Source organism: Amblyomma maculatum, chromosome 2 (assembly GCF_055883805.1).
Source record: "Amblyomma maculatum isolate TAMU_Amacu chromosome 2, ASM5588380v1, whole genome shotgun sequence".
Taxonomy (NCBI): Eukaryota; Metazoa; Arthropoda; class Arachnida; order Ixodida; family Ixodidae; genus Amblyomma; species Amblyomma maculatum.
Genome location: NC_139345.1, coordinates 101,386,856 through 101,400,718, shown reverse-complemented (window position 1 = coordinate 101,400,718; position 13,863 = coordinate 101,386,856). Strand labels below are relative to the sequence as shown.

The following is a 13,863-nucleotide window of genomic DNA, read 5'->3' as shown; positions in this document are numbered from 1 at the left end:
ACTTATTGGGGCTGGGATGTTCTTCAACTTACGGCACCGACTAAACGCTATTTCCACCATGCGTCCTGCATGTTTCGCTGGTCGGCCAAGGCTGATTCGCTCTGTAGGGATTTAGGTCACCTTGTTCCGATTGGGAATATGGGAGTATTTGCTCATTGACATCCACCCAGACGCAGCCATACGGCTACAAAGGAAAGCTATACAGTTTTTTCGAAACTTCCTAGTTAAAGAAAAATTCGTCCTGATCCGGGAATCGAACCCGGGACCACCGCCTTTCTGGGGCAGTCGCTCTACCAAGTGAGGTAACCAGGATGGTCAGCAGAACAGATTGTAGAGCGAGCGCGAATTGATCAATAACTCTAAATGGGAATGGTGTTGGTCAAATATTTAGGGGAATCCTCCAAGGTGGAGTAGGTTTCTAATAAGGGAGTAATTACTCATTGACATCCACCCGAGCGCAGCCATACGGCTGCAAAGAAAAGCTAACTTCATTTGCTAGCTGGCTTTCCTTTGTAGCCATATATGGCTGCGCTTGGGAGCATGTCAATGAGCAATTACTCCCTTATTACAAATCTACTCCACCTTGGGGGATTCTCCTAAATATTCGACCAACACTGTTCCGATTCGGGCGACAAGCTTCAATCGGCCAGAGGAGTTCAATCGTCAGTCGTAATTTTAAACCTTTTTAGCACTACCCACGAGGAACGTAAGCCCCTTTAAATTACCCTCATTTTCAAATGCTTCTGGAACAATAGGCCTGAAAGCTAGGCCTTGCAGCAGAGCAGCGATACCATCCCTAACACCTGTTAAATATTCGCGAAGGAGTGAGGAGGAAAGCTTAGTGTTTGAGGGAGTGGAAGGAACATTTACGATCTCATTAAAGTTGTGAACTTCTTAACCGCGCCATAAGGGAAGATTGCAGTTAAATACGAAAGGAAGAAAAGGTTCCGTAGCGGAGGGCTGCGAAATGTTTTTGGCCACCTGGGTTCTCTAACGAGCACTGACATCACAAAGGGATGTCATGCCGACTCTTCTGGGGTTTTTATCACCGACGATGCTATACGAGCCCCACTGCAGCGCCCAAAATTAAAGGTTTCGTCATGAAAACATCTGGAAAGAACAGTGCACGTAGAAGTATTAATGTAACATTTACCGGTAGATTTTCTATATCTTTCTATTCAGTCTTCACAGTAGAGAGCATTCATCGTATTGTGTTGCAGAAATTGTCGCTAGTGCATTATTATCCATCCTCCTTGATGTGGGAAGGTTTATGCTTACGTTATATCTAAATGTTACTTCTACTAAGCATTGCACTGTTGTGAATATTACCTTGAATTTTTTTAACACATTGAAAAAGAGCTTGTCCAAAGATTCTCCGCCTGTTATCATTTTTTTTTTTTTCTGGTAGGCAGCGCCAACCTGAGTGGAAAAGCGAAGGGCAAGATGGCCCTTCTGACGTTTGCCATTTTCATCGGCACCAGCTTCGTGTCGGCGCTTATCGGCCTTTCGTTCGTCACCATAATCCACCCTGGAAGCCCCGATCTTAAGTCAGAACTTGACGCCCAGGAGGAGATCAAGGGCAGCGCCCATCTGCTGGACACGTTCCTGGACCTTGTCAGGCGAGTGCCAATCATGTCCAATTGAATACATTCTGAAGCCAGCTGCAACTTAGACTACAATTCTCTTTGCCATTCCATCCTTTTGTTATTCTCGTCACTTCCAGAATGAAGGGGTTAAAAAAAAGAGAGAGAGAGAGAGAAACGATTTGATTCAGCCAACCAACGCAGTATCTCGTGAAAGTGTCCGAATTTCTACTGTCCCTCCAAATTTAAGGACTTACCGTCCAAATTGGTATGGTAGGCCACCCGAAGTTCGGAAGTGGGCCAAGTTCTTTTGGTGTGGGCTAAATCGGTTCTGAACGTGGCGTGACCTAATTTTCGAGTTGAGCAGTCACCTTTGGGGATGGGCCACCAAAATTTTTGGGGTGGGCCAAGTCAATTAGTCAAAGCGCCTCTCATCTTTAATGCGCCTTAAAATGGCAATGCGGGAGCAGTGTGTTCAGACCCATTGAGCATGGATGGACGCTGGTGAAGACACGCAATGCGCAGCGTTGGAAAGTGGCCGTAAAACACGCAGTGTAATCAGTTGTGCTTTCACTGTTTAGGGAAGACGAGAATGACTATTTGTCATTCAGACGTCAGTGTCAGTTCAGCTTGTGATAGCTTCATTTCAAGGGTTTCCTTTATTAGACAGCGTATCGACCCCAAAGCGAACATCCAATGTGGATAAGCCTTCTTGACGACTTGACAGACCTGTGAAGGCTTTAATGTAATACTGTATTCTCGTGTGTTTCTCATGAATTTTACACATTGTTCTGTATTTATATGGCATCGTCTAATGTTGCAATAAAGAATAAAAGCGGCGATAGCTGGGATATTCCGTACTTATTTCCCACAAAAAATATGTGTATACCTGGATTCAAATACGCTCCGCTCCACCGTTTTTTCTTTCTTTTTTTAGCACCACGTGAAGTAGTGCTCACGCACTAAAAGAAGTAAATATTTTGGCTAATCTATGACTTAAATTCCTGCTACAGATGTTAAGAAACCACAGCGCTTTTTCGATATAAAAAATTGTGAAAGCAGATTTGGTTCTTGTGCACTTAGGACGTAAATTCTTATTTTAAGGCAGTAAATCTTAGAATTCCATGCTTGCTTACAAGGAAAATCCAGTGAAACAAGTATCATATATTCAAATAATAAATCGGAAGTCTTAATGATAGCCGCCCTCGTCAAAATATCAGTGAATTCTAGAGTTCGCAACAGGCCCCCGAACGGCCTTCGGCTGCACGCTGCCTTTACATAGGAAGAGAGATGAGAAGGGGAACGGAAGGAATAATTTCGAATAGTCTTCCACTTGCGTTTCTACAGCTGTTTCGCGACAACCGCAGATCTCTACGACCCGCCGCGGCGATAAGGTTGGCTTCTGGGCTACCGGCTCCTCTTTTATCAATGCCTGGAAAATGTCCGTAAATATTTTATCAGACACTGCTATTCCTCTCTCTCCTGCCCTTCCCTACGCAGCTTTTCGCTCTAGTGCATTTTAGTATGGTCTAGTGGGGGAACGCACCTCCGCGCTGAGCCATGTTGTCGAGCCTATATGAAGCGCCATGAGGCGCCGCAGCATGAAGGACGAAAAATTGGGCGACTGCCGGAGCTCACAATAGCTTATTGCACTGCGGATGGGGGATGAATGAGACGTCCAAGCTGTCACCGTTGGAAATCGGGTAGTCTAGGTAGCATCGACAATACAGGAGACGCCTGCCTCGGTTCCCGATAACGTTTCTATAACGATATTAACTGATATTCTGTACCCCTACATTGGGCCCTAGTTTGCATTCTCCTCGCATTTCCCTGGATTGAGTGTCATTCTTGTATAGCTGACTGGTTGATGATGTTATCACAAGAAGGCGATCAAAGATGTGGCTGCTTTCTTTATTGGTCAAATTATGAGTTAAAACAGCCTTCGCGGAACAGCTTTACATGGCACGTACTCCGCTGCGAGGAGTGTGAGCAACGGCAGCCAAACTCGCATCGAGGCCCTGAATTCAAATATGCAATATTGTGTAGTGTTGCAAAAGGCGCATTTTTACACTCCACTCCCTTTTCAACATATATTTCAACACTTCCATTTAGTTCGAGATAGAAATGCAGCAAAGAAAGCCAAGTCGTAACACGGGAAAATTTTTGCCGTCCTTCGCGCACGTCTCTTGCACAGAACAGGTTCACTTTTAAACTTGGGTCGAAAGCTCCACGGCGCTCTTCTTCAAAGGCTCGGACGGACGAGGTTCCACCTTGTTCACGAATCTACATATACATTAAAACGATTGCACAAGCGTGTAGTGCCGATAGCGCTGAGTTTGTTCTGTAGTGCTTATACTGCAGTTTTTTAATCTCCTCTGTGCCTCTTTATTTCCTAAGAATATGCTACAAATAAAAGTACGCTGTCGAAATTGAAGTCATTGAACAGTAGTCCTTTTTTTTTTTTTGTCTTTTTACAAATGCTCAACAATATGTCTCCGTTTGCGCATCATCCTTTAAGGAATATTATCTTTGTATCTATCCTCTAGGTATGTTTGCATTTGTCGATATATCTAAAAGCTGGGAATATACGTCTTTATGATAAACACACTGCAGCTTGATCGTCATGCTAATGCAGTACTGCCGTTCGTGGTTGACTTTTCTTGCCGTAACGGCCTGAGCGTGCTAACTAACATTCGCCCCTTGCTGCTGCCTTTTTCCAGAAATGCGTTTCCCGAAAACCTCGTAGAAGCCTGCGTTGAGCAGGTGAATATCTGACGCTTCATTGATTTGATTAATTCAAAAGTATTTTCTATCTAAACGTCTTCGTACGATTGTTATTTTAATAAATAGCACTCGTTTATGTTAAAATTGTTGCTTCTGTCTCTGGATTGAACACTGTAGTAAGAATAGCATCATCACACTGTCGCCTGTTCTGTCGAGCAGAAGCAGCGAAATTGATTACAATGAACTTCTGTCCATGGCACCCACACCTTTGCGACCCCTTAAAGCTGCCGCAGAATTTAACTGTGAAAATCGTGCCAGTTTCTGCTTCTTTTCAATATCTGTGAAATAATAAACGTTTTTCGATGCCTTAAATATATGTGGATACAAATATGCATCTACGAGGGCAAAATATTAGTATAACCGTTTGTTTTCTCTGCTTGAAGGCTTAAATTTAATTGGCCAAATTATATCTTATCTTTCACAACAACAGCAGGACACTGATTTTTTTTTTCACCCCCTCGTAGGCAGTAATAAAATAGAGTAACAGAAAATGGGGTAAACTCATTCGCACAAAGGGTGCTTTTCAAGCTAAAGTTGCGTTTTAATATAATATGGTGAGCATGAGTCGATGATTTCAGTTTCTCGAAAATGAGGCTTTGAATGTCGCTGTGGTTATTCTAGGAGCGATTTAAGTTTGATGCTCCATCTAAACGCCTTGATTGATAAAGAACAAATACCGCATATTCTATTTTCGACTGTAAGAAGTAATATATTTTCAAACTCGAAAGATATAACTTCTAATGGCAGCCAACAAAATTTGCAATATTGTTTTCACACAGCATACCACCATCATTAGCACAGGCTTTTATAATTTCTGATTCTGTTTTGATGGTAAATAAAGTTGCCAGCGTGTGGCGATTCGGGAAATGTTCCACCTGGACTGTCCCAAAGGTCATTGAAAACCCTCAGATTAAACCTTGAGATTATCTACAAAGGGCATCCAAGAGTTCTGTAAAACAGAGAATGCAGTGCACGCTTGTAAATTCGACACTCTTTAGCACATACTAACAATTATAGTACCTGCACTGCCTTAATTTTGCAAAAACAGCGCAACATTTGAAATTTTGTGCTCGTGTAACATATGCCCTCTCTATGGTGTATATTTACCTTAACTTACTGCTACCGGAGAACTTGAGCTAATTAGTAACAATGGATGTTCTGTAATTTACCGAGGTGTGAATACAAAGATCAGTACTTCTACAGGCCAAAAAGGTCAACTTCAGAAATTCAACTGCACCACCGTGCCTACGGCTACAGCCTGGTGAGAGGCAAACATCAGGGCTCAAATGACACATTGAATATGAATGCTAAAACTTCTTGTTTATCAGTAGCTGATAATTTTAATACGAGAATTTATTTTCTAAAATAAACTGCGACCACAGCGAATCCAAGTCAGTTTCCTTAAAAGCATCTTCAATATATATTTTCACTTCTTTTCACTTGGCTGGTTCCTTTTTTAAGACAAAGGCGGAACGAACATAAGAACTGAATGCTCCGCGAACGTCTATTCATATCATATATATATTGCGAGGACGTTATGAAACTTTTGATCTGTGCCATTCACGCCTTTCTCATCATTCCAGGGTTACACAACGTACGAGAAAAAGAACATCTCTGTAAGAGGAGAAGCCCCCAAGGAGATTTCGAAGAGAGGCTGGTCGCGAAGAGCCGGCACCAATTCGTTAGGTGAGCGAGAGTTACTTACATAATGCTCATTGCGCCTCCAAACCTCATTCGGCAATAGAGAGATTTAGCTTGCCGGAGACGTATACTGCATGGAGTAGACGTACACCGGTTTTCCAAATTCCTCCTGCGCACGCGCATTGACAAGGGTGAGAGCAACCGTTGGTCCCTGTGCCTGCGTGGGAGGGGCCGGTAAACCGGTGCATGTCAAAAATAATTCGTCTCCCGCAAGCTAAATCTTTAATATTCGTGACAAATTAAGTGATACCACATTCAGCTCTCTCATCAACCCTTTCGTTCATTTATCTTCACAGCTTCGAGAACATATCGCAGCTAGTGGCCTTTTCTATAAACCCTTACCGAAGAATTATTTTTTTTCTGCACAAAGTAATAAGGCACGTCTAAAATTTGTATGAAAGAAACTATTACAAAAAAAAAAAAGATGTTGAATGACCACCGAGGCATCTCGGGGATCTTAATGCGTCCACCTGTATCTGCCTCCTGGCGTAGTAGCAATGGTAATTGAAAGCAACCAAAACTAAACGAAAATTGTGACAAAGACCCTTAGTGACTGCACAGTTTCATCAAACGTGTGTTTGGATATCCCTTCCCTCAACAATCTGTTAAATAAAAAAAAAAAAAGAGGAAGGGGGAGAGGGGGGAGGGGGGGGGGGGGACAGTGGCATCTGAAGATTAATTCTGTATTTTTGTACAATTTCCTAGTGGTGAGGTATAGCAAGCGTATTGTGTTGAACTTTTATAACCGTGTTAATGTTCAGGGTATGTTTCCTTGTTTTTCAATTTTTCAGGTTTGATCGTGTTCTGCGTTGTCTTTGGCGGCGCGCTGGGCACACTAGGCCAACCGGTCGAAATCCTAAAGCAGTTCTTCGCTGCACTGGATATAGTCATTATGAAGATTGTCTTCCTAGTCATGTGGTACGGTTCTGTCCTCATCACGAAAATAAAGAGCACTAACTATAATGTTACTGTAAAATGATTTATTAAAACCAAATGAATACATTTAGCGCTTCATAATCTCCAATTTTGGGTGCATAAATATATAAGAAAAGTGAGTGCGAAACGAAATGAAAAACAAAATTTTGATGAGCATGACAATATGACAGTATGTATAATTTTAAGAATGTTTCGACTTGCACAATCTTCACTATCCTGAAGGTTGCGGGAGGCGATTAAAAGTACCATGAAAGAGATTAACGATGCATGGAAGAAGGATCGAGAGTAACCGTGAAGGTGATTGATTGCGCTTCTACAGACCTGATCAATTTTTTCTTTCAAAATTAGGGAATTCGATTTATAGCGTACACTCATGGACGTGTACGCTATAAATCGAATTCTATGTCGCTGTGGCTTGCCACAGCGACTGAACTAATTTCCAGCAATCTTTGCGCATCAGATCAGTGCTTATGCCTCGTCAGGTTAGGTAAAACTACACCCGCATCTCTTTGCAGGATGACGCCCGTAGGAGTGATGAGCCTGCTCTGTGCACGCATCCTGTCCGTAGGCAGTATCGTGGCATTGTTCCACCAGATGGCACTACTTGTCGCCACCGTGCTCTCCGGGCTGGCCGTCGAGCTATTCATTGTAGAGTGCCTGCTGTACTTTGTGGTGACACGGAAGAATCCTTTCCGCTTCCTCGGGGAGCTGGCATACGTGGGACTCTGCGCTTTCGTCACGGCCGCCAGGTACGTGAACACTTAGACGCTGTGGAGGTGTACTGCCAATGGAAGCGGCAACGCGAAACCTTATTCCAGGGGCATATTTGCTAAGTGGACATGTCCAAGTTGACACGGCTTCGAATGGACGCGTTCTCTTTCTCCAAAAGCAATGCATAGGCCGCCATTGTTTCGGAATTCGTTGGTTTCGCATTCTGACACACATGCCCTGCGTGTTTCTGCTTTCGAACGTACTAATATATATTACATGCACTTATAGCACAAGCTTTTTCTTGCTCGTTTTTGCACTGAAATTATGTACTCAACGAAGACGTTTCGAATTTTAACACTCCCGTCATTTTCGCCATCGCGATCGGGAAAAAGAAAATGGGGGAAGGGGTGGGCTTAGAATTGAATTAATACGATATAGAATGTATTAACCTTCCGTAAGTATTCTTTACATTGTCTCGGGCATGGCAGAGTCGGGTTGGTGTTTATCAGTGCTGTAATAGACAGTTCGTAGTGTTATCAGAAGCTTGTAGACGATCTGAGAGAGCCGAATTTGATTGTGAGCTGCCCAAATTCAGCCCACTTTTGATAAGCGTAAGGAATGAGAAGCCGAACTGAGTTCTGCAGGTAAGGACAGTGCAGCAACAAGAGGACAACAGGAAAACGATGGTGCTAAGCTCACTGCATCTTTCTGTTGCTTCTGGATGCATTACATAATAGGTGCAGCAAGCATTAATGACATAGCTATTGAAGAAGTCAACCCGCTTGTTCTCCGATTTCTGTATTCTTGGTGCAATGCAAGCGGACATGACTACGTGAAGGACAAGATTTCGTCTTGCTTTAAGAGTACACCACGACACGCCCACAATAAATAGTATTTTAAAAGAGGCTGGGACATGTGCCTGTGCTAAGTGCCGTTTCCAATTGCAGTGCCCCCGTGATGCCACTGACGCTGAAGTGCCTCGAGGAAAACTGCGGCCTGGACAAGCGCGTCACGCGGTTCGTGGTGCCCGTCGGTGTCACGGTCAACATGAACGGAACGGCGCTCTTCATCACTGTGTGCAGCATCTTCATCGCGCAGCTCAACGACATCACCATCACATCGGGGGACTATTTCGCAGTCTTGTAAGTTATTCACAATATTTCACACGGAAGACTTCACCATATTAATATGTATGAACTAGAAAGACACTACAGATCAACAAGAGTAACCAGCAAGGAAAGTGAGGAAAAAAAAAACAAGAAATACAAAGATTTATTGTAGTTTGAACAACAACAGCTGCATAAGATTAAAAGGCACCTTGATATTATCACTGCACTCATGAAACCGATGTGCGCTCAGGTGGGACAAGGGAGTCCCGGTGAGAGAGGATCTTCATATTTTGTTTCTTATGGCGCATTCGGTTGGGGGGGGGGGGGGGGGGGACGAGAGCAGAGGCGCCGAGCATTGTAGAGCAGTACAGGAGCACGCCGAGCGAGGGTGTAACTGCCCTTCCTCGAGAACGCTCCCTGCGTGTCGAGAGCAGTGAGCCACGACCCCGTGACCGCACTTGTCCCCAGAATTCTCCGACTGGCCGCAGTGGCAGCAGTTGCACCCGAGGAGAGGCCAACGCTCCGTGAAGAACCGTTTCTGTATACCTTGTTCTCACAGCGAGGCGATCTGCCTCCTTTGCCCCTTTCGATGCCAGCAATGACTCTCAAACATGCATACAGCACCTGAGCAATGCTTTCCGCTCCTGACAAAATTCGCTTGATTCCGAAGAGCTCTCCGAGCGTCGACGCTTTGCTGCCGCCATTTTGAGCGTCGCCGACTCCAGAGAAAAACAAACAAAAAAAAAAATGCCGCGGATATGACGTTTCATGTCATGTGACTTCCTCTACACTCGCTTTAGACGATGGAATAGCCGGCGGTGCTCTCAGCGGAGGAAAAGCCCTCCTCCTCTACCTTTGGAAGCCAGTGATTCTACTCCTGCTCTCCCACTGGACTTTCGACTTTCGAGAGCACTTTCGAAGTGCTCTCGAGTACACCTGCTCTCCCACTCAAATTCGCCATTAGAAGGAGCAAGGCAGGCATCTCTTTTATGTGCACTATTTTCTTCCTTTTTTTTTCAAGCACATTCCAGTAGACAAGGTGTTTCGGCGAAAGCTTTCAAAATTTCTCAAAAATAAGATGCCCGAAATAGAAACAAACAGTATCAAGGAACAGACTCCCAACCGTATTGGACACAATTTGCCGTAGAAATTTGTAGGTACGCAGTTAATTAACTAAAGCTCACTGTTCAACTTTAACCCAGTTGGAGCGTTAATGTGCATGTGGAGTTCAAAGCCGTAGACAAGACGATGCCATGTCTATTTTTCGTAAGAATAAAAATTAGTTTTTCACAATTCGTTCACAGTGACGAATTCGGGCTCTTTTCTCCGCACAAAGTCGAAAGCAAGCCCACGGGGCCAACCCATGTGCTTACTTTTATCTGAGCAGAAACGGCACGTCTTGTGCTGATGCGATTGAATGACTAAGGCACCGCCTTTTAGCTGCATACTTTATTCTTCCACGTCAAGGACATTGTTTTGTTGCGCACTGGCGTAGGTTAATTTGAAGGGGGAGAGGAGGAACATCATTTTCAATCGCCCATATGTTCGATCCTAATCAAGTTACCTTAAATATTTTTGGGCTGCAGAGAGGATTCATGGGATACTTATTGCTAGTGCGCATTTTATAATTCTAGTGAATAGCTTTTCATCGGCCCTTTAAGTTGATACTAATTGAAAAATTGGAAGCGCATTCACCCCTAAATTCCGATGTCACTTTCTTGTGCGAGGAATTCCCAACAAACTGAAAAAGGTAGCACCTCAAAACATAGAACTGCTGCGAAAATTAATCGCGTAAGTAGCAAGGACTGCCATTTTTAGATTGCGGGAGTCGCCTTTCGTGTCCGTTAAGAAAACTGTTGATCTATTTCACCGGTTGCAGTCAATCATTGCTTATTTTATTTGCGGTTATAGAGGTCCATGTTTATCCACCATCACTTTAATATCTTACTACCACTCTACTATTCAACGCAGGATAACGGCAACCGCAGTCAGCGTGGCAGCAACTTCGGTTCCCAGCGCGGCCCTATTTTTGATGGTGATGACCCTCTCCGTGATTGGCGCGCCGGTCAGTGACGTCAGCCTTCTCTTCACGGTCGAGTGGCTTCTGTGAGTATTTCGCCTTCTTGAGAGACAAGCAGCCACGAAGCGAAAGCATTTCGATGATGGCGACGCATAGGTGGAATCTGTTTTGCCATCGGTACTGTCGAACGACGCAGTGTAGAGCTGCTCAAAAGATGGATGAATGGGCGCTACGCTGGTTACCAAAAGCCTTGCGAGATAAATAACAATAATGGGACAAAAAATATACTTCATCTTGGGCCAAAAAAAAAAAAGACACTTTTCATAATATGAAGGTTGGGGTGAACAGTCTTAGTAATGTTATGAATTGATTAAATACATTGTACATAATTAAAACGTTATATCATGCCAAGTTATCAGCAAAAAAAAAAAGTATGAAATGATGATAAACGATTCCAATCTAGTGTAGCCTTCGTTTTTAGTTATATTGTTCCTACGTACGCGACATTCAAGTATTTTGAACTTCAGCCGCACATTACGTATAGGGCAGATCCCTGAACTTCATGACCAGGACACCGAGTCGCTGTCTTAGCCCGGCGTCTGTTCACAAACAATGAATATTGGCAGTGTTTCCTTTAACCCTTTGGCGTTACTTCGAAAGTTTAACTGTCATGTGGCGCACTATATTTCCGCGCAGTGACCGGGCTCGAACGACCAACAACTGCCTGGGCGACTGCTTCACGAGCGCATTAGTGGACCACATCTGCTTCCGGAGAAAACCTTCCGAACTCAACGAAGTCGTCATCGTGTCCGACGATGGGGCGGCCGACAAGCTACGCGACTCAACGTTGTGACGACCATCATTCACTGGCTGCTCGCGATGTCCGACAGCTGTCTCAAGCCAGCGCGAATAAGAAGAAAAAAAAAATAACTGGCCTGAGACGAAGGTCCCTAGCAGTTATCGAACGCATTTACGTTTCCACCACGAACGAGCCCCACCGTCGTTGTGCGTGACAAATTCGGTTTATTTAGAAGCATGCGCTGTGACAAAGTCTACTAGTCTTTCCATTTATATCTCACATGGTTCACAGTATATGGTACGTTTTAATTTCAATGATTCTCAAGCCGGTGCGAAACAAAAACAAAAAAAAAAATTGAAAGGATGCGCGTAAGAAATTGCGTCCACCAATCTCTAGTATTATAAACGCGCTAGCTTGACCAAGCACAGTGATGGTTTCCGTTTGTCGGTGACTTCTAATGTTCTTGTAACAAAAATGATATTTCTGTGCATCGCTGTTTTAAGCGGTGCTGGGAACTGAAATTTGAGAACGAAACCAAATGATTAATTTGGAAAGCCAATGTCTACACTCGAAAGCGTACAGGGGAACATCAAAGCATAGCAGCATTATATACGAGGTCCTATCGTTTTGCGGGAAACCACATTCCCCGAGAGACCCCATTGTCATTTACACTGTATTACAGGTATACATTTGTTCCGATTCGAAGAAGTCCATTTTAATGACTACATTCCTAGAAGCATGAAGTAGTTTTCCCGTGGTCTCACGTCAACGAGATTTTCTGCTGCCCTTCGCACTGATTTCAACAGATCCTGAAGGCACACGGTTTGTGATTTTAGTGATGATGCCCCTCCCGGTGCCAGTGCATCTAATCACTTCAGTTCTTGAAGCGTATTTGTCTTTCACGCACCAATTGCATGGAGAGCCTTAGCTGCGGTTAGGGCAACAAGACCCTCGTTGAGGTTGTGAGTCATAGTATGATAAACTAATGTGAGATTATATATAGCTTGCTAACCACGGTTGCTACAACATATGCAACTTATATATTACCGTTATCAAGGAGACAAACTCCACCGTTGCTGAATCCGGCTAGTTGTAGCCGCATTGAAATTTAGAAATTACCCCTCGCGTGCCGCCAAACTATTGCTTTGCAGTGTCGTCCGTAACCGCAGCATCTCTGCTCTCCTTGAAACGGTGCATATGCCAGTAATTAGACAATAAATAATTCATTGGTAACATATTCACCCGGTTGTTTGAACCATTTCAACTCATGCAGCTTGCCGTCGAAAAAAAACAAACTGGAATCTCCTTTTTTTTTTTTCGCTTTTTTTTTTGTGGGGGGGGGGGGGGGGGGCGATGCTATAGACTCTCATTTAAGCCTATAGTGTCCAATGCATCACGCAAAATACGGACAACGTAAATGTTCACAGTTCTTCGTTCGTGCTCGCTGAAGAATATAAAAGCTACTCACAGTATTACACATACCCTAGTTCTTGACACAATTCTCAAACCACAGCCATGGGGTCAGCTAAAAAAGGTGCAGAAGACATGCTTGGGAACGACTCGCAAACTTTAAAATTTCAGCGGGCGTGCTGCTTATTCAGCAAGCGACTGTGTGGTTCTAAATTAATTTATTGACATCTCGCATATAGTTGAGTATGTGCGAACAGTTTTATTGTATTTATAATTACATAAATCAGCCTGATCTACTGACATTGTTAGACAACAAGATTCATATTCTCAACAAATATATTCGTTTTCATTTATTCCAGTGATGCTCGGGCTCCTAACAAACAATTGTTTCAACTTTTGAACCTTATTATGACATCTTCCTTACCTAATCATTAGAGTGGTAAACAACCGCACCAACCATCCCAGCACGCCAATGTAGCTGATGAGATTTTAAGTGCATTTTTTCAGCCCGTTTGTGTAAAAATCAGCGATCCTTAGACATTCTTGTCGCCTTCAGAGTGAAACAAAACCATAGACATCAATGTTCAAAAAATGATTTCCCCGCATTGCCTAACTGTGAGCGGCTGTTGAGCCCCTGAAGTGCGAATTGTAAGCCCTAAGAAACTATTTCTGCATCTGTGTGTACGTGGTAGTGGGCTTGCGGTTTTGGGTTCTGTTTTTATTTGTGCATCTTCATATTGGAGCCTGCGACCGGTAAAATTCTGATTCGTCCTTCGTAAGGTGTTACGCAGTCGCAAAATAGTGTATGCA

At 43.7% G+C, this 13,863-nt stretch overlaps 1 protein-coding gene across 2 annotated transcripts in view; it reads left to right on the top strand.

The window, feature by feature from the left end:
- The window catches only part of LOC146199425 (putative sodium-dependent excitatory amino acid transporter glt-6), a 50,063-nt gene extending 37,126 nt beyond the window's left edge, over window positions 1–12,937 (top strand). For both annotated transcript variants that reach the window (XM_084594907.1, XM_084594908.1), the window contains exons 3-10: window positions 1,409–1,619; window positions 4,304–4,346; window positions 5,951–6,053; window positions 6,860–6,986; window positions 7,520–7,753; window positions 8,663–8,857; window positions 10,796–10,930; window positions 11,541–12,937. In XM_084594907.1, coding sequence (XP_084451033.1) covers window positions 1,409–1,619; window positions 4,304–4,346; window positions 5,951–6,053; window positions 6,860–6,986; window positions 7,520–7,753; window positions 8,663–8,857; window positions 10,796–10,930; window positions 11,541–11,697 — 1,205 coding nt within the window. In that variant the 3' untranslated portion in view covers window positions 11,698–12,937. The remainder of the gene's footprint in view (window positions 1–1,408; window positions 1,620–4,303; window positions 4,347–5,950; window positions 6,054–6,859; window positions 6,987–7,519; window positions 7,754–8,662; window positions 8,858–10,795; window positions 10,931–11,540) is intronic.
- Window positions 12,938–13,863: the final 926 nt, after the last annotated feature.